The 26,101-nt window shown below is 47.8% G+C and overlaps 1 protein-coding gene across 1 annotated transcript in view; it reads right to left on the reverse strand.

Annotated features, from left to right (window-relative positions):
- The window catches only part of XPO6 (exportin 6), a 132,509-nt gene extending 121,140 nt beyond the window's left edge, over positions 1 to 11,369 (reverse strand). The window contains exon 1 of the mRNA XM_081089547.1: positions 11,225 to 11,369. Coding sequence (XP_080945673.1) covers positions 11,225 to 11,227 — 3 coding nt within the window. The 5' untranslated portion in view covers positions 11,228 to 11,369. The remainder of the gene's footprint in view (positions 1 to 11,224) is intronic.
- Between the last annotated feature and the right edge of the window lie 14,732 nt (positions 11,370 to 26,101).

Consider the following 26,101-nt stretch of genomic DNA (forward strand, 5'->3'; position numbering starts at 1 on the left):
TCGATGTTTCTCTCTCACATCGATGTTTGTTTCTTTCTCTTTCTCTCTCTCTCTCTCTCTCTCTCTCTCTCTCTCTCTCTCTCTCTCTCTCTCTAATCAATAAAAACATATCCTCAGGTGAGGATTAAATAAGGTACTGTATGGAGTACATGAGGGCCCCCAAACAATGGCCAGCACAGAGTGAAATAATGAAACACAGACCTTTTTCCTCCCTCTAAACCCCAGGTTCCTTCCCTTTCCAATAGCCTTCACCTCCCTCGCTTCTCTCTGCTTTGTGGGTTTTCTCAGTCAGTACCCACAACTCCCTCACCTCCCCAACCCCCATTCCTAATTGTTCCCCAGCATGTCTCCCAGGAACAATTAGTTTTTGAAGCCACCCAGCAAGTATACCATGGACATACACAGCATTTGCTCTAACAACTCCCCTTGCTCACCTGCCCCCACCTCCACCAGCCCAGGGGAAAAATACCTGAGCTTGCTGGCTGCTATGGGTTTTGGAAAAACAGGGTGTTTCCAGTGGTTCTCAACCTTCTGGCCCTTTAAATACAGTTCCTCATGTTGTGACCCAACCATAAGATTATTTTCGTTGCTACTTCATAACTGTAATGTTGCTACTGTTATGAATTGTAATGTAAATATCTGATATGCAGGATGGTCTTAGGCGACCCCTGTGAAAGGGTCGTTCCACCGCCAAAGGGGTCGCAACGCACAGGTTGAGAATCGCTACTCTAGTTCAGTCTGACCACACTTTTCAAATACTGCTACTATAATTTACTAACCTCAAGGGCCCACCTTGACCCTCTTGGATTTATTTTCACACCTGACTCAATTACCTAAATATCTGTTGAATGCTTACTGGAAATGCAAAGGGGAATGAGACATCCTGCTATGGAATCCTTTATTTTGTCTTTTTTTTTTAATTATTGATTTTAGAGAGAGGATAGGAGGGAGCAAGGCAGGGAAAGAGGGAGGGAAATGGAACATTGATTTGTTGTTCTACTTTTTTATTTTTAAATCTTTTTATTGATCAGAGAAGTAGGGAGAGGGAGAGATAAAAACATCAATGATGAAAGAGAATTATTGATTGGCTGCCTCCTGCACACCTCCTACTAGAGCAGGGGTGGGCAAACTTTTTGACTCGAGGGCCACAATGGGTTCTTAAACTGGACCGGAGGGCCGGAACAAAAGCATGGATGGAGTGTTTGTGTGAACTAATATAAATTCAAAGTAAACATCATTAGATAAAAGGGTATGGTCTTTTTTTTTTAGTTTTATTCATTTCAAACGGGCCGGATCCGGCCCATGGGCCATAGTTTGCCCACGGCTGTACTAGACATATGCCTTGACCCGGAATCAAACCATGACCTTCTGGTTCATAGGTTGATGCTCAACCACTAAGCCACATCCACCCGGCTATTTATGCATTTATGGGTTGTTTTTTGTATGTGCCCTGACTGGAGAAACTTGGTGTATCAGGACGATGCTCCAACCAACTGAGCTGATGTGAACTTTTTTTTTTTTTAATCCTCACCTGAGGAAATTTTTCTATTGATTTTTAAAAAGAGTGGAAAGGAGGGAGAAGGAAGGAGGGGAGAAAAAGAAACAGAGAGAAAAACATCAATGTGAGAGAGACACATCAATTGGTTGCCTCCTGCACACTCCCCGCCTTCGGGCTAGGGATCCCTGCAACCCAGGTTCGTGTCCTTGACAGAAATCGAGCCCACGATCCTTCCCTGTGTGGACCAATGCTCTAACCACTTAGCACACTGGCCAGGACCTGATATGGACTCTTAAAGAGAGAGAACCAATTCCACTCCCAGGCTTGGAGTGGGAGTGAAGGGAAAGGAGTGAGGGAAAGAATGGAAGAATTTCACATTTTGCTCTTCAAACTTCTGAACTGTTTGACATTTACTATAAAAATAGAGTCTTGTAATTCTTATACAATAAAAACAAATAAATCAAAATAATGAAAGCAAAAAAACAGACCTAAACTAGTGGCTGGAAAGCCTCAAAGAGGTTATGTTTACGGTTACCTGGAAATGCTCGGTGAGGCATCAACTGCAAAAATGAAGAACAGGACAGTCAAGCAGAGGGAACAGAACAGAGCAAAGCCGGAGGTATGAAAGCGTACTCAGTGTTCGGGAATGAAAAGCGGTTTGTGGTGGCTAGAGAGCAAGGTATAATTTGGGAAGTCTGAAAGATATTCCAAATAAATCACTTTAAGCATTTAATAAATCATTTCTACCCTTACTGAGAAGACTGAAAGTAAGTGAAATTGTGAAAATCCAGGGCCTGTGTGCTTTCCACTACTGTGCTACGATAAAAACGTGGTCTCTGACAACATGATCACACCTGAGTTCCACGAGGTAGCTCGAGCAGGAATACAGAAGATGGACTAGTGGAGGAAGACCTGGAAGCTAACAGAACAGCACAGTGAAAGCAAGAGACGACGACGGCCTGACCAAAGCGGATGGAACGGAGGGAAAGGAAAGGGTCAGAGCACAGATAAGTTGGCAGTTGCATCAACAGGTCTACAAGGGGAGGACTAAAGGTGAAGGGGAAGTTCAAGATGACTCAGTGTTTTGAGTGTTTTGCGAGTAAGGTCATTAACAGAACTAGGACGTGGGGGAGCGGGCTCTAACCTGAGGGAAGAGATGGATTTGGTTAGACAGGTTTGATTAGATGTCTACAGGACACTCAGGTGGATCTCCAAGGCTAGAGAGAAAGGCTGAGTTCTCATTAGTACACAGGTCATAGCCGAGGCCATGAGAGAGAAAATCAAGGGATACTGAACCATGAGAGTAATATCATGGAGGCCAAGGGAGCCAAGGAAAAAAAGTGTTTCAGGAAAAGGAAAGGAGACCAGTGGTTGTTAAAGGCCAAGAGCCCAGCCGGTGTGGCTCAGTGGTTGAGCACTGACCTATGAACCAGGATGCCATGGTTTGATTTCCGGTCAGGGCACATGCCCAGGTTGCAGGCTCAATCCCCAATGTGAGGTGTGCAGGAGGCAGCCAATCAATGATTCTCTCTCATCATTGATGTTTTCATCTCTCTCTTCCTCTCCCTTCCTCTCTGAAATAAATTTAAAAATATATGCACCTTTTTAAAAGGCCAAGTAGAAAAGTCAGATGACATAAGGACTGAAAAGAGGCTAATTCATGTTGGATTCAGCACAAAGAGGTTACAGGTGATCTTCAAACATAGTGAAAACAGAAAATCAGTCTGCAGTGGTTGTAGAATAAATCCTGGCAGGGAAAGGGAACATATTTGAAAAAGCAGAGGCTACATGTTCAGGAATTCCCTCCCTCTTCACCCCAGGCTGTGCTGTCACATCTTCCTTGACTTAGACAAGGTATGTCCACAATCCAACTACCTAAAATCATAAAGATCCTTGTCATGACCAATACTGGTTAGCTTCATCTCAACAGCAGCAACTGCCCACCTACCTACAGACAGCGCCAAATCCCTTATTTTATCAGCACATGTCCCATCTCCTGTCATCTTCCTGTCAGTTTATCTGTCATCTCTTCTATCGCCACCAAATCCAAATCACCAATTAATTAAAATTTCCCACTAATCCCAATTGCCAGGTTAGAGGCTTCCTAAATCAGCTTGAACTTTCCCCTTTCTTCATCCCCTGCATCTGGAATTAGTTTTAAGTGACAACTCTCCTACTCTTCCTCTCCACTCCTAATTCCACATCCAAAGACAGCCCTTTGGCACATCCATTCAGGCATGGTGTCATAACCAGCTTCCCAAACCAATCTAACCTATACATGGCAGAGAAATTAATTTTCCTTTAAGGAAAAACCAGCCAAAAAGCGAAGTCTGACTCCCTAAAAGTCCTGCAAGCCCTCCATAACCTAGCCATAAACTACCTTTATAGCCTTCTCTACAACTACTTCTTCACAAAAGCCTCCACCATGGCCAAACCAGTCTTCCTTCACATTACACATTTAGTTACACCTTCTCTTCTGAAATATCCTCCTACTACAAGTTCTATTCATCATAGGGAACCTAACTTACTCCCTCTCTCTAAAGCCCCCTTTGAACACCCAAGACCTCCATAGCATTCCTGCCACAATTTAACTGTCTACCATGCCAAGAATTGTTCTAGACTCTTGAGATACATAGGTAAACAAAGCAAAGATCCTTAGCTTTATGGAGTTAATATTTTAGCAGGAGATTAAAAAAAAAAACAACAGACTTCAGAAATAACATTAAATATATAAAATGTTTACAAATTGTAAATGCTACAGAAAGATGTCAAGCAGGATATGAAGGACTGGGAGTTCTGGGGTGGGATTATAACTTTAAATAGGGTGGTAAGGACAGGCCTTATTGGGAAGATGTCTCCTGAGAAGGTTTGTGGAAGGTCAAACTTGTCGTGCAAGCGACAGTGCAGTCCAAGCAGAGGCAACAGCCAAGCCAAAGCCCTGAGGCAGGAACACACCTGGAATGTGAAGAACAGCAAGGAGGCCAAGGTAGTTGAACAGAGTGAGCCACGGGGAGAGTAGTAGATGGGTTCAGCATGTAACCACAGGCCAGAATATAGAGGGCGCAGTAGATCATGCCGGAACATGAGGGCTGCTATTGGCTTTGCTCTACTGAGATAAGGAGCTATGGGAACAGAGCAAAGACATGAACTGCTTTCAATTTTTCAAAGAAGCACTGGAGTTACTATGCTGAAAGCATATGAACATTAACTATTGTATTACATAGTATCCACAGTAAAAAAATAAATAAATAAAAAATTAATTAATTAATTAAAAAGAGGCTAAGTCAGAAGCTAGAACAGTTAGGAGGCAACATCCATAATCCAGTGGAGGGAATAAGAAGCGATAAAATCCTGGCTACATTTCAAAGGCAGAAAACAATCTGCTTTCCTGATACAATCAGATGCGGGGTGTGAAAGGTCAAGTCTGACTCCCAGCTTTTTGGCACAAGCAGCTGGAAAGACGAAGCTGCCCGTGGAGAAGGCTGTGAGTGGAAAAGACTTAGAGGGGAAGAGGAGGAGTTGAGTTTGAGACATGTTACATCAGAAGTGCCTGACAAACAAGCATGCATGTCAAGTGGCAGCTGCATACATGAGAACTGCTGCTGAGGAGAGAGGTCTGAACTAGGAACTCACTAGGTCGGAGGCCTAGGGTACCCCAGCTGTTCACAGATCAATGAGATGAGGAAGAAACAACCAGTGAGATGGAGGAAAACCAAAAGCACATCTAGTGTCCTGAGGCCAAGTGAAGACTTCAAGAAGAGGGAGTGTTCAACTTGTTCAATGCTACTGACAGATAAGTAAGATGAGAACGGAGAACTCACCATTGCACTTAGGAAAGGTGTGGGGAGGGACCTTGACAGGTGAACTTAACAGAGAATAGAAAATGACCACTTAGAAACCACTCTTTCCTGGAGTTTTTGCAAAGGGGAATAAAGAAATAGGGCAGCTGCTGGCAAAGAAAGTAAGGGTATTTACGATGATCAAAAAAGTACGTGTTTAAGTGTCACATGTATGTACTCATATAGAGCCCTTAAAAGCCCAAAGCACTCAAAAAATGTTTTCCTTCCTCCACTCTCCCTTCATACCTATCACTTTCTATTATCTTTACTGATATATGTGTCTATCTTCAAAACTATCTGCAAACAACTTCTACTTGGAAGGCCCTTTTTTACCTTGTTCAACTATCACATTCTTCCTAATCCTTCAAGACTCAAATATCCCTCCTGAGAAGTCTCCCCAGCCCCCTCTCCTCAGCTAATCTCCCTCAGATCTGCTGCCTTTGTACCAATGCATTCTTCTGCAATCACCCTTATCAAGGTCTCACAATTATCAGAATATATGTCCCACTGTCCTCACTAAACTGACTCCTAGAGGGCAGGGTCAATGTCGTGTCCCTCTGGATTATAAACTTTTACCTCTGGGGTAAATGTTTAACAGTTAAGAGCACAGGCTCCTGCCCTGGCTGGTGTGGCTCAGCGGATAGTGTCGGCCTGCAGGACTGAGGGGTCCTGGGTTCAATTCCGATCAAGGGCACATGCCCACGCTGCAGGCTCAGTCCCCAGTGGGGGGCATGCAGGAGGCAGCTGGTCCAAGATTCTCACTCATCATTTATGTTTCTATCTCTCCCTCTCCCTTCCTCTCTGAAATCAATAAAAATGTACTTATTAAAAAAAATAAGAGCACAAGCTCCTGAGCCACATTGCCTGGGCTTTAATCCCAGTTCCACCACATGGTTGCAGTGTGACCTTGAGAAGTTGCCTAACCTCTCTGGGCCTTGAATGTTCTCAAAATGGGAAATAAAAATAGCCTCTACCTCCTAGCATTGTTTGGAAGAATAAAAGAGTTAATATATGTAAAATGCCTGGCATATACTAAGCCCTATAAACATCAACTATAATATTATACAGTAACCACAATACCTAGGATTTTAAGCTTGATGCAGGAAGTAAATTATTTCATGAGCCCACCTGGTGCAGTTCAGAGGTTGAGCGTCAACCTATGAACGAGGAAGTCATGGTTCAATTCCCGTCAGGGCACATGTCTGGGTTGCGGGCTCCGTCCCCTGTGGGGGGCCTGCAGGAGGCAGCAATCAATGATTCTCTCTCATCATTGATATTTCTATCTCTCTCCCTCTCCTTTTCTCTCTGACAGCAATTTAAAAATGTATATTTTTTTAAATTATTTCATGAATGACTAATCTAAGGCACTAAAAAACTCTGGCCTACTGTGGAGAATGACTATACCACTCTAAGCTTTTTGTCTTTACCAAATTTCATCACTTGAACCATATCATGTAGTAATTTTTTCAAAAGTTATTAAAGTCATTTTTTAATATTTTTTTTATTGATTTCAGAGAGGAAGGGAGAGGGAGAGAGAGATAGAAACATCAATGATGAGAGAGAATCATTGGTTGGCTTTCTCCTGCACGCCCCCTACTGGGAATCGAGCCAGCAGCCCGGACATGTGTCCTTGACTGGAATCAAACCCAGGACCCTTCAATCCGTAATCAACATTCTATCCACTGAGCCAAACCAGCTAGGGCCGTGGTCGGCAAACTGCGGCTCTTTGGCCCCTTCAGTGTGGCTCTTCCTAAGCCTTAGGAGTACCCTAATTAAGTTAATAACAATGTACCTACCTATATAGTTTAAGTTTAAAAAATTTGGCTCTCAAAAGAAATTTCAATCGTTGTACTGTTGATATTTGGCTCTGTTGACTAATGAGTTTGCCAACCACTGGGCTAGGGCAAGTCCTTTCTGGATATTTAACCTGTTTCCCAGACTACCTCTAATTATGTGATTAACTACAGAACCTCTGAGAGGAAGAGGGGAAGATAGAAACACCGAGATCTGTTCCCCCATCCTAGAGAAACAGTTTAAAGCGATTCCCAGCCCAGCCAGTGTGGCTCACTTGGTTGAGCAATGTCCCATGCACCAAGAAGTTGCTTCCCAGTGAGGGCCCATATCCAGGTTGCAGGCTTGATCCCCAGTAGGGAGTGTGCGGGAGGCAGCAGATCTCAATGCTTCTATCTCTCTCCCTTCCTCTCTCTAAAAATAAATCAATAAAAATGTATTTTTTTAAAATCCTGTATAATAAAAGTCTAATATGCAAATTGTCCCCTCGGGCAGTTGTTCTACCAGGAGTTCAACAGCTCACTATGCGGTGTGCAGACCACCAGGGGGTAGCGCAGAACATGGTGGGCATCAGCGACTTGGCGCTGGCAGTGGGCAGCAGTGGAGGCGCTGCCATCCCCAATGGGCCCGGAAGAGAGCAGTAGCCTGGCAGGATGGTGGAGCAGGTGAGCGGGCGGCACCAGGCCAAGGCGGGTACAAGCGAGGGCCAAATCGCCCCACAGCAGCAACCAGCAGTGGCAGCAGGGGGGTGGGGCTGCCGCCCCAGCTCCCAGGCACTGAGGGAGTCTGGCAGGAGGCCGATCGCCTCACAGACAGTGACCAGCAGCCAGCAGGCCCTGAATGCCTGATTGGGGCAGAGCTCTGGTCTGGGATGGGGAACTGGGGGTGGGTGGCAGCAACCTCTCATGGTGCCCAGATTGGGGGGGGGGGGGCCTGCAACCTCTTGCTAGGGTGCAGTGGGAATGCGGGGTGTCCGCCAAGCTCGCTCTCATTCCCCCTGCTATCCTTCCCAGGGCTTGTGAGCAGAGAAAGCCACATACACCCCCCCCTCGCACTCAGGTGCCAGGCACTCACAAGGAGCCCGCCCCACACCTGCGCAGCCTCTTTGGGTGAGCCGGCTGCAGTCCCAGGACTGCAAGGGCTAGTCGGGCTCCCCATGGCTTCGTGCAGGAGCTGGTCTGCGAAAAGAGCGGCGCTGCCTGCCCAGAGGCGCATGCTGCGCCCTGGCCCACTGCATCAGGCTGCGCTCACCACATCTCCACGTGGGGACTCAGGCGGAGGGGGGCGTGCGGGCCCGGGAGCCCAGGTGCTGCCCACGGCCCAGAGGTCAGCTGGGACCTGCCCTTCCACACCAGACACTCGCGCTTCGATCACCAGCCAGGCCTAGGGACTGCACCCGTGCACAAATCTCGTGCACCAGGCCTCTAGTAATAGTAATAAAATAAAGTGATTCCCATACTCCCCAGCCCCAATCACAACCTCAAAACCTAAGAAAATACAGTTGGATGACATTCCCGATCACCTTTCCACATGAGGCAGCACATGTACTGCAAAGAGCACAAACTTTGGAGTAGATCACCCTGGGTCCAAACGGGTACCCCCTCTGGTAGTAACGGCAATAGTGTAACCTAGCAGGGTGGGTGTGGTTGACTGATACTGAATGACTTGAAGAAAAATGAATGCATGAAAAATAGCTAGCTTATAGCAGATATTAAATGCTAGTTTTGCCATATACCATTTTCATCTTAATTAGAGTTGAAGTTTTAAAAAGAAATATTACAAAGGCTCAAGCATTTGACAATACTCTTAAAAGTTAAATGTTAAGTCAGTAGGAAATGGGCAGGAAAAGGTTCCTGGAATAAATAAAGAGCTGTGATCCCAGGGAAAAGGCCTTCCTCCTGAAACACACAAACCAGGCAGCAGCTTCCTTGCATTTTGGGGACAAGATCGGCTTTGCCAACATCCTTGACCCCTGGGACACCTCAGATGAACCCCTGGTGTGATGCAGAAAGGAATTAGATGGTTGACCTCACATACACTGTGGCCACCCCCATGTTCTTAAATATGTGACTCAAAGCTTACTTCAAGAAAAAAATGTACATGGTGATCATGAATTATGAGTACAGACTGGACTATAAAGTCAACTACTACTTTACTAATTAACTGCTCACAGAGGGCCATTTCACAATGCTCTCTTAGTTACCAATTAGAATGAAACCTGAATACAAGGTTGCTTAGCTAGTTTAGTCAATAACCAATGGAAATCTACAGGGGGGGGGGGGGTCCCAAAGTTCCCTAGGGAGGAATGTGTCTGTTTTGATTCATCTGACATTCCCTAGACTAGAGTCTGGCATATAGTGGCTACTTAAAATTCACTGAAAAATCTGTATGCCCATGTTCTGAGCAGCATTACTCACAGGAGCCAAAAGGTGGAAACAATCCAGGTGTCCATCAACAGATGAGTGGATAAACAAAATATAGTATATACACACAATGGAGTATTATTCAGTCTTAAAAAGGAAGGAAATTCTGACACATGCAACAAGGATGAACCTCAAGGACATTGTGCTAAGTGAAATAAGGCAGTCACCAAAAGACAAAAACTGTATGACTTCACTTACATGAGGGACCTAGAGTAGTCAAAGGAGACAGAAAGCAAACTAGTGGTCGCCAGGGGCTGGGGAAGCGGAAGGGGAGTTAGTGTTTAATGAGTAGAGTTTCAGATTTGCAAGATGAAAAAAGTTCTGGCGATGGATGCACAGCAATGTGAATGTACTTAAGACTACAAAACTGTACACTTACACTGGTTAAAATGGGCAAATTTCATGTTATATATATTTTACAGTTTAAAACACACAAAAATTTCATTGAAAGAATAAATGAAGGACTACTCAGCACTTACTTTTCATCACTCACTAAATGTTCCATCTCATACCTTTGGATTATTCACTAGAGAATTCCAAGCTTACATTTTACAGGTGAGGAAAGGGGGGCTCAGAGCGCATAACTGACCTGCGTCTGTACCCAGGACGGCACCGACTACACGGAGCTGCTCAGCATGAATGGTGTGTTGTTGGACCTGACTGGCTGTGGGCCCCATGCGGACAAGGGCTATGCCTCAGGTCTTCTTTCTATGCCCAGAACCCGCACACACCACCCACAGGCTCCGTGAACTGTCTGCAATCCCGCCGGCCTGAACATCTGAATCATAGATGTCGCCGTATCTCTTTCTCAACGAAATCACTACCTTGGCAGGGGGGCGGCCTGAAAAACACTTCTGTCACTGGAGGTGCTGCCCACAGGCCGGGCCACCGCCCACTCCCCATGGCCTCCGATGTGCCCGAGGGCTGGAGCACACAGAGGTTCGGACCATTTCACCGTGGAGGGAGCCAAGCCTTCTGCGGGAGGCACACGATAAACGCTGAACAAATCTGAGGGAGTCCAGAGCATGGCTACGGAAAACATCTTCCGCACAGGCGGCCCCTGGGCCGGATCGGGAAGGGTGCGTGGTGTCCCAGGCACCGCCAGGAAAAGGCCAGAGCATGCAGCAGCAGCAGCAGCCGCCGCCGAGGCCTGGGTCCCTGCCGGCCCTCCGCACAGGCCACCCCACGACCCCGACACAGGGCTGCGCTGCGTCTCACAGCGGCCACGGAGTCAGACTGCCTGGGTTCACACCGCGCCCCTGTCGCTGCAGAGCGCCCTGGGGCTGGCTCCGTGCCTCAGTCTCCCCACTTCGGAGGAGGGCTGGTTGCTCATTAAAGAACACCTGTCCATCGCTTAGCACCTGGCCTGGCACAGACGAAGCCCTCAAAAAAAAAAAAAAAAAAAGAAACACGATGGCCACTGTCAGGACGAGCTGCACGCTGGGAGAGGCAGACAGCAGGGTGGTGCCTGCTGAGCTCGCGGGTCCCTCTCAGTCCAAGAGGCGGCCGGGAGGGGGGGGGGGGGAGCCCCGAGCGGGGCTGCACACCCTGCACTGCACGCATGTCACTGCCCAGATCCGCGCCCGGGGGGAAGCGACGGCTCAGCAGTCCCGGGCCCGCTCCCGCCCTCAGCCCCGCACCCAGGGGGGGGCAGGGGCGCGGACCCCACTTACCATGCTGGCCGGGGAGGGGGCGGCTCAGGTGAGCTGGCTCTCGGGCTCCGCACACGTCCCGTCCGTCCGCACAGTCAGGTCATGATCCCGGCAGACTCGGAAGTCCCCCACCCAGGCACAGAGAGCCGCTTCCACACCCGGGCCCCGCGGGGACCCTCTAAACGGAGCGCGGCCCCCCGGCCCGCCTCATCGGGGACACCAAGAACCATCCATCAACACCCGCCCGCCCCTCCCCAAGTTAACTGAAGAAGCAGGAAACGGGGCTCGGAAGCCGGCACGGAGGGCGGCAGCGCGGGGGCCCCCCGCCCGGGCCCGACCCCCGACGGGAGGCTCCGGGCCCAGGCAGGGGCTCCCCGGCGCGGCGTTCAGGAGCGACGGCGGGCCCGGCCCCGAGGCTGAAGGAGCGGAGGCTGAAGGGGCCTCGGGGGCGCAGCCCGCGGCGCCGGCTCAGGGGAGAGGCCCGGGGGCCCGCGCTGTCCTCGCCGCCTCAGCCCACACGGTGGCCGCCGCCGCCGCGCAGAGCATCCCTCACCCGGCCGCCCCGGGTCCTCCGCTCGCGCGCGCGGCCGCCCCAGCCAACAGCCCCAGCGAACGCGCCGGAAGTGGCGAGCGCCCGGCGTGGCCCCACGGCGCGGCCGCCGGGCTGCGGCGCTGGAACCGGACCAATCCGGAATCGGGCGGGGGGCGGGGCGCGAGGGGCGGGGCCACACCTGACGGCTCCCGCTGGCCCCGCCCCGGCCCCGCCCCGCGCCCGGCGCCATGTTGGTCAAGGGCGCCGCGCCTGCCTTCCCAGCACAGCGGGGCTTTCTCTTTCGCTTCTCCGCAGACCGGCAGGGAGCGGCTCTGGCGCGCCCCGCCCCGGCTGGAGGTCCCGGGCTCGCGGCCCCTGCGCTCGCACAGCCGTGTGCACCCGTCCGGTCCGCACGCGGGTGAGCCTGCTGCGGCCCCTGCCCTCAGGAGGCAGAAGGGCAGCCAGTCAAAAGCCAGCGAATCATTGTAAGAAACGAGGGAGGCTTTGAGTGATGCGAACCCGGGGCGGAGAGGAAACGGAAGAGAGGGGCGGGAAACGTAAACCGAAACCTAAAGCACCGAGTCAGCCGCGGGAAGCTGATCAGAGGAGAAGGCACTGCAGAGGCCCTGGGTTCTGGGTCCGCAAAGAATGGGAGCGGTCCCTGTTCCCCTCCTCCAACCCGCTTGACGTGTGACGGTGTTGGTTTGAAGAAACAGAAGCAGAGCCCTGGCCGGTCTGGCTCAGTGGTTAGAGCGTCGGCCTGCGGACTGAAGGGTCCCGGGTTCGATTCCGGCCTAGGGCACATGCCCGGGTTGCAGGCTCCACCCCCAGTGGGGGGCGTGCAGGAGGCAGCCGATCAATGATTCTCTCTCATTGATGTTTCTAGATCTCTCTCCCTCTCCCTTCCTCTCTGAAATCAATAAAGAAATATATTTTTAAAAAGAAAAAGAAATAGAAGCAGGAAACAGCCCCTAGCAGCAGAGGTGCGACTGGCTGTGCCTACTGCGTGGACTGGAGCAAATCTTTAAGGACTGGAGCAAATCTTTAAACCCGGCGGCTTTCAAACTCCAGCGTGAATCAGAACCGCCTGGTGGGCCTGTTAAGACAGGTCGCCCTCTGAGCCCCACTCCCAGAATTTCTAAGTCAGCAGGCCTGCGTGGAGCCCAATGATTTACATTCCTGACAAGCTCCCAGGTGAGGCTGATGCTGCGGGTCCCAGGACCATTTCGGAGAACTGCAGGTCACTGCTGATGGAGCTCATGACCACAGAAAGCTTTCACTTGTTCTTTCATCAAATATTTATTGTTGCCCGCTGAGTGACAACAGCTGTTCTGAGGACTGAGTGCTGAGCAAAACAGATACACTTGTGCCCTTAGGGAAGAGAGAGACATTATTTTAATAGTGTTCTAATATACGTAATCAGGTACAGTTGTAATAGGAGCATGAAAGAAAAATACAAACCACCATGAGTTAATAGCCAAGGGGTCTAATCTAATCTTGAGGGCTGGGGTGAGGAAGTGATCAAAAAGTGGCATTTAGCCCTAGTCGGTTTGGCTCCGTGGATAGAGCTGCGGACTGAAGGGTCCCAGGTTCGATTCCGGCCAAGGGCACACGCCTGGGTTGCGGGCTCAATCCCCAGTAGGGGGTGTGCAGGAGACAGCCGATCAATAATTATCTCTCATCATTGATGTTTCTATCCCTCTCCCTTCCTCTCTAAAATCAATAAAAATATTTTTTTTTTTAAAAAGTGGCATTGAGCCCAGCTGGCATGGCTCAGTGGTTGAGCATTGACCTATGAACCAGGAGGTCACGGTTATTCCCAGTTGGGACATATGCCTGGGTTGAGGGTTGGATCCCCAGTGTGGGGTGTGCAGAAGGCAGCAAATCAATGATTCTCTTCATCGTTGATGTTTCTATCTATCTCTCCCTCTCCCTTCCTCTCTGAAATCAATAAAAAATATATATATATTTTTTAAAACAGTGGCATTTAGCTTGGCCGGTGTGCTCAGTGATTGAGCATTGACCCATGAACCTGGAGGTCGAGCTTTCAAGCTCAAGTCCCCAGTGGGGTCCTGCAGGAGACAGCCAATTAATGACTCTCTCATCATTGGTGTTTTTATCACTTTCTCCCTCTCCTTATAATAGATATATATTTTTTTAAATAAACAGTGCTTTAAAAAAAGAAAGAAAGAAATGACATTTATTTAAGCTGTGGCCTGAAAGAAATGTTGTAGTTTGCTAAGCAACGAGAGGAGGCATAGAATATTCTAGGCTGTAGAAACTGCAAGTACAAGAGAAGTCATCTCAGAAGGTGAGCAGGTAACTCAGCACTGACGCCAGGTGACCTGTCCTTCCTTGACTCAGGTTAGTGGGGTGAGCGCAGGCTTTTGGATGAGACCATTGGGAATGGAATCCCAGCTCTTGGCACCAGCTGAGGTTTGTTGAACACATTGCTATCGTAAGTCTTGATTTCTCACTGTGTAATTGGATAAAATAACAGAAACTCACTCAGACTGAATTAGAGATACGTGTTTTGCTCATAAAGCTCCCATCGCTGAACATGTGGAGGTAGGTCAGCTTCAAGCTAGAAATGATGAGAGCCCTGGGTCCCATTTGTCTAGGATTTTCTTGGCTCTGCTCTCCTCCATGTCTTCAAGACAGCTGCCAGGAACAGCCAGGGTCACAAACCACCCCATTCACATCCAGCAAGAAAGAGCACATTTTCTCAGATCCTTCCTCATGGCAGCAAGCTTTATCCTACTGGTCCTAATTGGCCCAGACCTGCCCAGCCCAGAACGAGCCACTGTGGAGGAGGTTGGAATTGCTATTATTGGCTTAAAGAATCATCCCCTGGCCCTAGCCAGTTTGGCTCAGTGGATAGAGCATCGGCCCATGGACTGAAGGGGCGTGTGCAGGAGGCAACCAATCTCACATCGATATTTCTCTCTGTCTCTCCTCCTCCCTTCCACTCTCTCTAAAAATCAATGAAAAAAATATCCTTGGGTAAGGATTAACAAAAATAAAAATCAATGGGAAAACATGTTTGGGTGAGGATTAACAACAAAAGAATCATCCCCTGGAGTTTATGTTAATTCCCCAGAATAAGGTGGATTGGGTGGAGTTATCTCATGTCCACCAAACTTTCATTGCCAGGCTGGAGTGAAGATTAATTTTTTTGGTGTTAATCCTCACCGGAGGATACTTTTTCCATTGATTTTTAGAGACAGTTGAAGGGAGGGGGAGAGACAGAGAGAAACATCTATGTGAGAGAGACACATCGATTGGTTGCCTCCCAAACACACCCCAACTGGAGCAGGGATCGAACCTGCAACCGAGGAACATGCCCTTGACTGAAATCGAACCCACAACCCTTCAGTCCAAGGGCTGATGCTCTAACCAGCCAGGGCAAGAGTAAATGTAATGTACACAAAACACCTGGCACATAAGTCACAATAAACCACCACTATTATTAATTTTACTCCAGGGATTTTGTCCAAGTCAACTGAATAACATTGTTATTAATATTAATATCAAGCCTATCTATTCCAAAAAAATATTTAAGACTGCTGTTACTTTTTGTTGGCACTGCAGGAATGGCCCCATCCACCTCTCCTGCCCATTCCTACTGCTGTTGCATAGTCTCCCTCATTCAGTTATTTATACAACAAACATTTAATGAGTTGGTACCAATTTTGTGCCACGCTTTTCAAAAACTAAGAGTTCCGAACCAATAAGATTCAGGCAAATTGTGCACCGCCTCACCCAACGATACAATTGTATCCTCTCCCGAGAATACATTACTGCACAGTGTAAGAGGTGCTATAATAGAGGTGTGTACAAACCCTCTAAGCCAGCCGTGGGCAAACTACGGCCCGCGGGCCGGATACGGCCTGTTTGAAATGAATAAAACTAAAAAAAAAAAAAAAGACCGTACCCTTTTATGTAATGATGTTTACTTTGAATTTATATTAGTTCACACAAACACTCCATCCATGCTTTTGTTCCGGCCCTCGGTCCAGTTTAAGAACCCATTGTGGCCCTCGAGTCAAAAAGTTTGCCCACCCCTGCCAGAAGTGGGGAAGAAGCAGCTAACTATCCAGGGAGAATAGTTGGAAGGCTGAACAAAGATGGAAGTATTTCTTTTTTCAAAAAATATATTTTTATTGATTTCAGAAAGGGAGAGAGAGCTACTGAAGCGCAGCTACACTTCTCCTATGACTGGACTAAAGGAAATGGGACTTGGGAAACCCAGGGGTGTAATTCCACGGAAGTAAAGCTTTCTACAATATCTCATCCCCCCGAGGGGGGCTCCGTAAATTCTTATTCCAACAGTACCCCCAGAACCTTACTTCCACGAGCAACTGGGGGAGATGAGGCCATCTCTCCTCCGTTAACAATTTGTCATTCAGGGCCTGGCAGTGTGGCTCAGCGGTTGCTGAGCATGGACCCAGGAACCAAGAGGTCACCGGTTCGATTCCTGGTCAGGGCACATGCCCAGGTTGCAGGCTCCATCCCCAGTAGGGGGCAGCCAATCAATGATGTTTCTCTCTCATCAATGTTTCTCTCTCTCTCTCTCTCTCTCTTTCTCTCTCCCTCTCCCTCTCCCTCTTTCTCTAAAAAGCAATAAATATACATATATAGATTTTTTTTTAACAATTTGTCATTCAACAGTCCATGATAACAACACTATAGTAAAGGTCTGAACCGTCAACTGCTCCTTCCTTGTATGAAATGAAAAACCAGTTGTCCATAATCCCAGTCAACCCCCGCACAACACATGGCATGAGACCTGATGCTTGTATGTTGACCGTGTCCTTAAAAGACAGGAAGTGCCTGTGGCTCACATTATGTGAGACCGCCCCACCTCCATCCAATACCCAGGTCTCCCAGCTTCAGCGAGCCCAGGCAACATTCACATTAGACACCCTGCAGCCTGAGCCCAGCTCCCAGCCTTCACCATAGCTAATATGTCCTTGTTAGCTAGTTGCTGAGATGGACTTCTATTGGAATGGCAAGCTTTGGAAGAAATTATGAAATGATCACGTGTATTATTAATAGAAAAAATGTGCAAACCGCAGTGCCTAAATTCTGAACACTGTGTGCAATAGTAATGTTTACCTAAATTAATTACCAAACAACGTCTAAGGTTAGGAAATTCAGTGTGTTATTAAACAGTAGCTTTGTTTTTAATAATAAACAAAAATGGGGAAGATAATAAATGACCACAAATGGATCCCAGAATATGGTGCTAACAAAAAAGAAAATGACCCCTCATAGTGGACAGATGAATACAAATGGAGTGCAAAATACCTCTATTTTATATGCAGATTAGAACTAATAAAATAGAAATCTAAAATGCAGAAAATTTAAATGACAATGTATTATGAAACAGATGACAGAGGAGAAATAAACCGAGGGCTATAGCAAAAGAAGCTCTAAAGACTCATTAATTGATGTAGCGATGATATAATCAAAGTCTTAAATACAGGTGCAACCCAGGTGTCAGCTGTTTCTTTGTCCTCTAGCTCCTGTGGGCTGTTTCTTTGTCCAATATCAACCTGGATGCAAAACTCAACGCATCTTTTAGGTTTCCCAAAACAATCCACTCACACCAAAGCAGTGTTCCCAATGGGAGTGCCACTGGCCTTGTGCCAGAGACATCTCAACCGTTGTCACAATTCTAGCCACCAAGTCAGGAATGCCCCTTGGTACTGCCCCACCCCAAGCAGTCACTGTGGCAGGTAAAACCAGCCCATTTGTTCCCAGTGCTGCTGGGGCAGTACCACCCTCAACAGAGAAACTGCCTCAGAGCATTGGGACCCGTCTTTACTGAAGATTTCCTAAGGACGCCCCTCACATTCCATAGCAACCAACCTAAAACCTTTATTTGCACTTTCTGCTTTTTTCCAGAATCCTTCATCAGCAGGACTGCTACTACGTCATTTTTTCCTTACCCCTCATCTCTCATAATGCCTGACTGTCTAGTTCAGGGGTGGGCAAACTTTTTGACTCGAGGGCCACAATGGGTTCTTAAACTGGACCAGAGGGCCGGAACAAAAGCATGGATGGAGTGTCTGTGTGAACTAATATAAATTCAAAGTAAACATCATTACATAAAAGAGTACGGTCTTTTTTTTTTTTTTTAGTTTTATTCATTTCAAAGGGGCCGGATCTGGCCCGCGGGCCGTAGTTTGCCCACGGCTGGTCTAGTTCATCTCTCCTCCCTCCAAAATGGCATTCCAAATCTCAAGTTTCTCTCCCCACTGTTATGTAGAGGGGTGACCCTAGAGGTCACCCCAAATTTGCATAGCCACATTCATCATGTGTGCTCAGCAAACCAAAGGGCCTTCATATTCACAAAACCTACCTTCTCTAGAGGTGGGTCAGCCACCATATCTGGTTACCTGAACTCTCCTTGAAATCTCACCCCAAGTGCCACAGCACCTGTGTTTGGTCTGGAGCAATCTGATGAATGAAACTGTCTCCATCTTGTTACACAGGAGTAGTATTGATATTGCAAGGAACATCTATTTTTTTATTGTCCCTTCTTCTGATAACCCCCCACACGTTCTTGGTATCAGGGGTAAGCATGAGATCCAAGATAACACGGTTTCTATGCTTTTCTTTTTTTAAAATATTTTAAAATTGATTTTTAGAGATAGGAAGGGAGAGGAAAAGAGAGAGAAACATTGTTGTGAGATCTTTCAGTACATGGGACCCTAGCCAACCAAGCCACACCGGCCAGGGCTGGTTTCCATTTTTCTACTAACAAAACCAATGCTGAAAAAAATAATCTTGCCCTGACTGGTTTGGCTCAGCGGGTAGAGCGTCAGCCTGCGGACTGAGGGGCCCCAGGTTCGATTCCGGTCAAGGGCATGTACCTGGGTTGCGGGCACATCCCCAGTGGAGGGTGTGCAAGAGGCAGCTGAATCGATGTTTCTCTCTCATCGATGTTTCTAGCTCTTTATCCCTCTCCCTTCCTCTCTGTAAAAAATCAATAAAATATATTTTAAAAAATAAATAAAAATAATAATCTTATGCACATACATACATAAGTATGCATATGTATCTAGAGCAGTGATGGCAAACTTTTTGAGCTCGGCGTGTCAGCATTTTGAAAAGCCCTAACTTAACTCTGGTGCCGTGTCACATATAGAAATTTTTTGATATTTGCAACCATAGTAAAACAAAGACTTATTTTTTTAAAATTAAATCTTTATTGTTCAGATTATTACAGTTGTTCCTCTTTTTTCCCCCCATACCTCCCCTCCACCAGGTTCCCACCCCACCCTCCGCCCTCACCCCCCCTCCCACTGTCCTCATCCATAGGTGCAGGATTATTGTCCAGTCTCTTCCTGCATCCCCCACACCCCTTTCCCACCCCCCAAGAATAGTCAGTCCACTCCCTTTCTATGCCCCTGATTCTATTATAATCACCAGTTTATTCTGTTTATCAGAATATTTATTCACTTGATTTTTAGATTCACTTGTTGATAGATGTGTATTTGTTGTTCATAATTTGTATCTTTACCTTTTTCTTCTTCTTCCTCTTCTTAAAGGATACCTTTCAGCATTTCATATAATACTGGTTTGGTGGTGATGAACTCCTTTAGCTTTTCCTTACCTGTGAAGCTCTTTATCTGACCTTCAATTCTGAATGATAGCTTTGCTGGATAAAGTAATCTTGGTTGTAGGTTCTTGGCATTCATCACTTTGAATATTTCTTGCCACTCCCTTCTGGCCTGCATAGTTTCTGTTGAGAAATCAGCTGACAATCATATGGGTACTCCCTTGTAGGTAACTGACTTTCTTTCTCTTGCTGCTTTCAAGATTCTCTCTTTGTCTTTTGCTCTTGGCATTTTAATGATGATGTGTCTTGGTATGGTCCTCTTTAGATTCCTTTTGTTTGGGGTTCTCTGTGCTTCCTGGACTTGTAAGTCTATTTCTTTCACCAGGTAGGGGAAGTTTTCTGTCATTATTTCTTCAAATAGGTTTTCGATATCTTGCTCTCTCTCTTCTTCTGGCACCCTTATAATTTGGATGTTGGTGTGCTTGAAGCTGTCCCAGAGGCTCCTTAGGCTATCTTCGTATTTTTGGATTCTTTTTTCATTTTGCTTTTCTGGTTGGGTGTTTTTTGCTTCTTCGTATTTCAAATCTTTGACTTGATTCTTGCAATTCTCTAGTCTTCTATTGAAACTCTGCATAATATCCTTTATTTCAGTCAGTGTATGCTTAATTTCTAGTTGGTCCTTTATCATAACCTCGAGGGTCTCACTAGATTTCTTGAGGGTCTCACTACATTTATCAGCAGTTTCTAGAAAGTTCTTGAAAAACCTTGAAAGTGTGGTTTTGAACTCTATATCCAGTAGTTTGCTTTCCTCCATTTCTGTCATTTGTGTCCTGTTTCTTTGTCTCCACATTTTTTATGCTTCCCTGTGTTGCTAGAGTGGCTTTGTGTGCTAGGTGTCCTATAGGGCCCAGTGGCTAAGCCTCCCCAGTTACCTGAGGTAAACACTCTTGGTGCACCCCTTTGTGGGCTGTGTGCACAGTCTTGTTGTAGTTAAGTCTTGATTGTTGTAGGATCACTGGGAGGAATTGACCTCCAGGCCTATTGGCTGTGAGAATCAGCTGTGTCTACAGTGGGAAAACTTCTGTGCTGAAGACACCCTTATGGGGCAAGACTTGCTTCAGTGGGGCTTTGGTGCTCACTGAGTCTGCCCCCTGAGTGTGTCCCTTATGGATCTGAGGAGTTGTAATCTGGATGGTCCCACTCTGACCACTGGGTACACTGGCACTTGGATCTAAGGAGGTGCTAATTTAGCCTCTGCCTGAGGCTACCCAGCAGGAGCTACGAAGAGATCTGCAGATTCCCCTTCCTTGTTTGGGGTTTGGAGGTGCCCAAATGAGGCCCAGCTCTGAAGCAATGCAAGCTGCTGTGGGGCCTTGGGCCTTCTCTTGGAAGTTCTGGGTCTGTCTGGCCCAGCTGGAGTTTGTTAAGTAATTTTCAGATTGCAAAGGGCCAGGGCATTCATATGCAAAAGACTCTGCTGCAGCTTGGGTGGGGCGGGGTCTCAGGGAATCAACAGGGCGGAACAAGCAGCTATGGTTGATCCTCAGCCCTGCCCTAAGGGGCCCCAAATCTCAGTGTCCCGGTAGTTGCTACAAGCACCTCTGAGGGAAAGCTGCCCTCGAGTTCCGAGTTCTGCCCACTGCCAGACAGTCCAGTTTCTCCCCGTATGAGTCTAGGTCCCCAGAGACTCACCCGGAACTGGAGTTCAGAGCAGTAGGGGGCTTGTGGCTCCCTCCCGATTCAAAAAGACAGCCACGTCCTCAGTTGCCAGCCCTTGTCGCGTGCGCTCAAGCCTCCGTACCTCTGCACTCCACCTCCACAGCCCCCCTGAGTCTCAGTGTGCTTTTCTCTTTCCTTCTAGCTGTAGAATTTCCACTCAGCCAGCCTTCCTGTAGTTCTGGATGATGTCCGTTTTGTCTTTTAGTTGTATTTTTGAATTTGTTGTGGGAGGCAGCAATTTCCGGTGTTTACCTATGCCGCCATCTTGGTTTCTCTAAGACTTATATTTTTGATATTTATTTTATACTAGAGGCCCGGTGCACAAAAATTTGTGCACTCGGGAGGGAGGGGGGGGTCCCTCAGCCCGGCCTGTGCCCTCTCACAGTCTGGGACCCCTCGGGAGATAACGACTTGCTGGCTTAGGCCTGCTCCCGGGTGGCAGAGGGCAGGCCCAATCCCTAGGTGCAGCCCCTGGTCGGGCTCAGAGCAGGGCCGATTGGGGAGTTGGAGCGCCGCCCCGTCATGCACAGAGCAGGGCAGATTGGGAAGTTGTGATGCCACCCTCAGTCACGCTCAGGGTAGGGCCAATTGGGGGGTTACGGCGCCACCCCCTGTCACGCACAGAGCAGGGCCAATCAGGGGGTTGGGGCGCTGCCCCCGTCACACACAGAGCAGGGCCCATCAGGGGGTTGGGGCACCGCCCTCTATCACCCACAGAGCAGGGCCGATCAGGGGGTTGGGGCGCCGCCACTCTCACACTCAGGGCAGGGCCGATGGGGAGGTTATGGCTCTACCCCATCACACACAGAGCAGGGCCCGTGGGGGGGGGTGTTGGGGAGCTCCCCCAAATCAGGCACAGAGCAGGGTGACTCAGGGGGTTGGGGCCCCGCCCCCGTCACACACAGAGCCGCAGGGCTATCAGGGGGTTTGGGCGCTGCCCCCTGTCACGCTGATCCCGGTGCTGGGAGGCATATTACCCTTTTACTATATAGGGTAGAGGCCTGGTGCATGGGTGGGGCCGGCTGGTTTGCCCTGAAGGGTGTCCTGGATCAGGGTGGGGGTCCCCACTGGGGTGCCTGGCCAGTCTGGGTGAGGGGCTGAGGGCTGTTTTCAGGCTGGGAGTGACTGAAGTTCCCAACCGCTCCTTTTTTTCTTTTTTTTTCTTTTTATTCTGGGCCAGCTTTACCTTGAGGCTTGGCTCCAGCTCTTAGGCCTCCGAGCAGCTGAAAGTAGGTTTCTGGCCTTTGCTTACAATGTTGTGAATCTGCTGGCTGAAGTCCGGTGGTATTTGTTACAATGTTTCTTAAACTGCCTGCTCAGAGGCCTGCAGCCGCAAGCGGGAAACGTTGGTTTCCTCCGTCACTGAAGCAAGCAAGCCTCATGTTAGTTTCAAGCTGCCTGGCTGCCGGCCGCCATCTTGGCTGACAGTTAATTTGCATATCTTGCTGATTAGCCAATGAAAAGGGTAGCGGTCGTACGCCAATTACCATGTTTCTCTTTTATTAGTGTAGATATTTAAATGCCATTTAACAAAGAAAAGTCAACAAAAAAATGAGTTCGCATGTCACCTCTGACAAGCGTGTCATAGGTTCGCCATCACTGATCTTAGAGGATAAATTCACAAAAGTAGAATCACTGGGTCAAAGGGTAGATGTCTTTGTGTTTTGGGTGGACTGTACCTAATCACCCTCCAAAGGAGTTGTGCATTCCTACCAGCTACACAGAGAGTATCTATTTCCACTTAGACTGGCCAGTAGGATATATGGTCAAACTTCTGCATTTTTGCCAGTCTGAGAGGTGGAAAATAGTACCTCATCATAACATTTTGTGAACTGACTGTTCATGTCCTTTGCCCTCTTTGGTATTGAGTTGTTGGGCTCTTTTGTCTACATTTCTAGGAGTTCTTTATTTAATCCAAAGATAACTTATGTGCTATTGACTTACAAATATTTTCCCCAGATCTTTGTCTTTTAACTTTGCTATGGTTTTGCTTTTCCATGAATATGTTTTTAATTTATTTTTTAGAGCTGAATGGGTCGATCTTTTGTGGTTTCTGGATTTTGAGTCAGACTTTGTAAGGATGTTCCTATGCAAATGTTTGAAGGAATTTTTCTATGCTCTCTTCAAGTACGTTTATAGCTTTCTCTTTTTTTTCTTTTTAAGAAATGTTTTTATTTATTTCAGAGGGAAAGGGAGAGGGATAGAGAGATAGAAGCATCCATGATGATAGAGAATCATGACTGCTGCCTCCTGCACACCCCCTACTGGGGATCGAGCCCATAACTAGGGCATGTGCCCTGATTGGGAATCAAACTGTGACCTCCTGGTTCATGGGTTGACAGTCAACCACTGAGCCACACTGACAGAGCTATAGCTTTCTTCTTAAACAGGTAAATCTTTTATCTACTTGGAGTTTATTTTGGTGTACAGTGTGAGGTATAAATCCAACCTACTGTTTGAGATAGGAGGGTCCAAACCCAAATCAGGCACAAACTAAGGCAACTTAGTTCCCAGAAAGAGGCCAGGCCAGTTGCAAGGACTGGATGCGTGGAACAGAACTGCCTGCGTTTAGGCCCCGGGACCTCTGGAAGTAATACCACGTCACAGCAAGAAGCAGGGTTAGACAGCAAGCCCAAGGCTCCTGCCAGCAGAGGGACACGGAGAGCAGGAGCAGGGCCTCGGAAGCTGCTTCCAAACCCCAGACAGAAAAGGCCTGGCCTCTGGGAAGTCCTTTGGCTCAGGCCTCTGAAGCCTCCGTGTTGTCATTCCCTGACCCCTGCTAATCTGATACAGGGAGGCGGGGGAGAGAGTCCTCGTCCTCAACAAGCTCTCATGTTAAGGGCGAGTCACAGGACCCACCACAACCCTCATAAGAGACCAAAGGCAGAATAAAGGTCAAGGAACACCGAGCAATAAATTCTGACCCAGAAGGGCTTCATGTAGGAGGTGATAGCTGAGCCTTAGAGAACTGGTGAGCTCTTGCCCTGGCCGGTTTGGCTCAGTGGTTGGAGCATCAGCCTGCAGACTGTCTGAGGTTTGATTCTGGTTGTGGGCTTGATCCTCGGCCCCAGTTGGGGCGCTGGTGGGAGGCAACCGATCACTGAGTCTCTCTCACATTGATGTTCCTCTCTCTCTCCCCCTCCCTTCCACTCTTGCTAAAAAAACAAACAAACAAACAATGGAAAATATATCCTCGGGTGAGGATTAACAAAAACAAGAAAAAAAGAATTGGTGAGCTCTTAACAGATGGAGATTTTTTTTATCGCAATAACATTAATTATGTAGCTCATCTTTATGCCATTGACTTTTCTTTCAAGAATAAGTCTGCCATTCCATGAGTTCAGTCTTCTTTTTCATCATTCAGCGGTGTTTTAAATTCCCCTTCATATAGTTTTAATGCGTTTCTTTTTTTTAATGCATTTCTTATTAAGTCTATTCTTAGGTCCTTTACCTTTGTGTTGCTATTGCAAATGGGATCACCGCTCCATTATACCTTCTAAGTGGTTGTTGTTGGTATAAATAGGGAAGCCATTGATCTCCTTAGTTTAATTCTGGACCCAGACAGCTGATTGAATGTTCGTATTGGTTGTTTTTTCAACAGATTCACTTGGATTTTCCAGATATAAAACTGTATCATCTGCAAATCAGGTTAATTTTACCTCCCTTTTTCCATTTTCTAAGGATGACTGAACATCGAGGAGGGCATTCCCCCTGATTTCAAGCCTTGCGTGTTCCGTGAGGAGGGAGAGGAGAGAAATCTGCATCTGCTGTAGTACCTCAGGGCCCTGACATATGTTCTTTCCTTTGCCACCCTCTCTTCCTGTACATGGTACACTAGTCCCCCCTTATCCGTGGGGGATATGTTCCCCGACCCCCCGTGGATGCCTGAAACTATAGACAGCTTCCTTATGTATACTATGAACCCTGTCTACACTACGTATATTTTAGATATACACACCTATAATAAAGTTTTGCCTGTAAATTAGGCAGTTTCACAAATGGCAGATTTGTTCTTATTGTAGATCTTAGCGACCTCAGCATACAATATTTTTTCTTTCCCAATTAAGTCGAGAACTTTCACCTTTTCACTTACAGGAAGCACTTTATGGTTTCTCTCCGGCAGATCTGAATCCCAGCATCGCTACGCTTATGCTCTGGGGCCGTGAATAAGTAAAATAAGGGCGACGTGAACACAAGTGCTGCGATGCCGCGACAGTGGGCTAAGTGGCTACCGGGCGCCAAGCAGCCACAGCGTGGACACGCTGGATGGACAAAGGGATGACTCACGGCCCGGGCAGGGCGGAGCAGGACAGCGGGAGATTTCCTCATGGGACTCAGGCAGTGAGCGATTTAAAACTTAGTTAAAATAAACTTGTTGACCTCTAAAATTTTTTATTTAACATTTTCAGACCATGGTTGACAGCAGGTAACTGAAAACTTGGAAAGCAAAACCATGGATAAGGGGGGACTAGTGTACATCCCCATCACTTTTCAAGCCTGAGAACAAATGTCACTTCCTCTGAGAAGCTCTCCTTGACTTCTCGGCCCAAGTCTGTTTGCCCGTACTTCCCCATCACAGCGATCAGCAGGTCCGTTGTACCGCATTGTGGGGGGGTGGGGTTCGAGGAAAACGGGCTGTGCGCCTTTGGGGGAGCACATGCTTTCAGCCTGCCCAATGTCCATCTCCCCCTCAATTCCCCCTTGAGGTTTTCCTCCTTTCATTAAGCCCAACTTTGCCAAGACTTAAAGACCAGCTCAGGACAACAGATGAGATGGCACGTACTTCGGTGCCAACTGCACTGCACAGGCAAATGTGGAGAGCAGAGAGATGCACTTTGGGCTGAACCCAGTGATCAGGGAAATCCTCAGAGACGTGGCCGAGTTCAGGCCTCGGGGGGAGCTGTGTGCACACCCATCCTCACAGGGACGCTTGGACTCAGGCTCCGCTCAGGCGCACTGCACTGCATCTGACAGCGGGCACTCTGGGCCTTGGGTCTCAGCCTCGGTGCCTTCGTGCCACGTGATTTGTCATGGGCTAGACCTCTGGCGACTGTTCTAGTTTGTGTGACAGAAAAGC

This window comes from Myotis nattereri (assembly GCF_964212035.1).
Source record: "Myotis nattereri genome assembly, chromosome: 4".
Taxonomy (NCBI): Eukaryota; Metazoa; Chordata; class Mammalia; order Chiroptera; family Vespertilionidae; genus Myotis; species Myotis nattereri.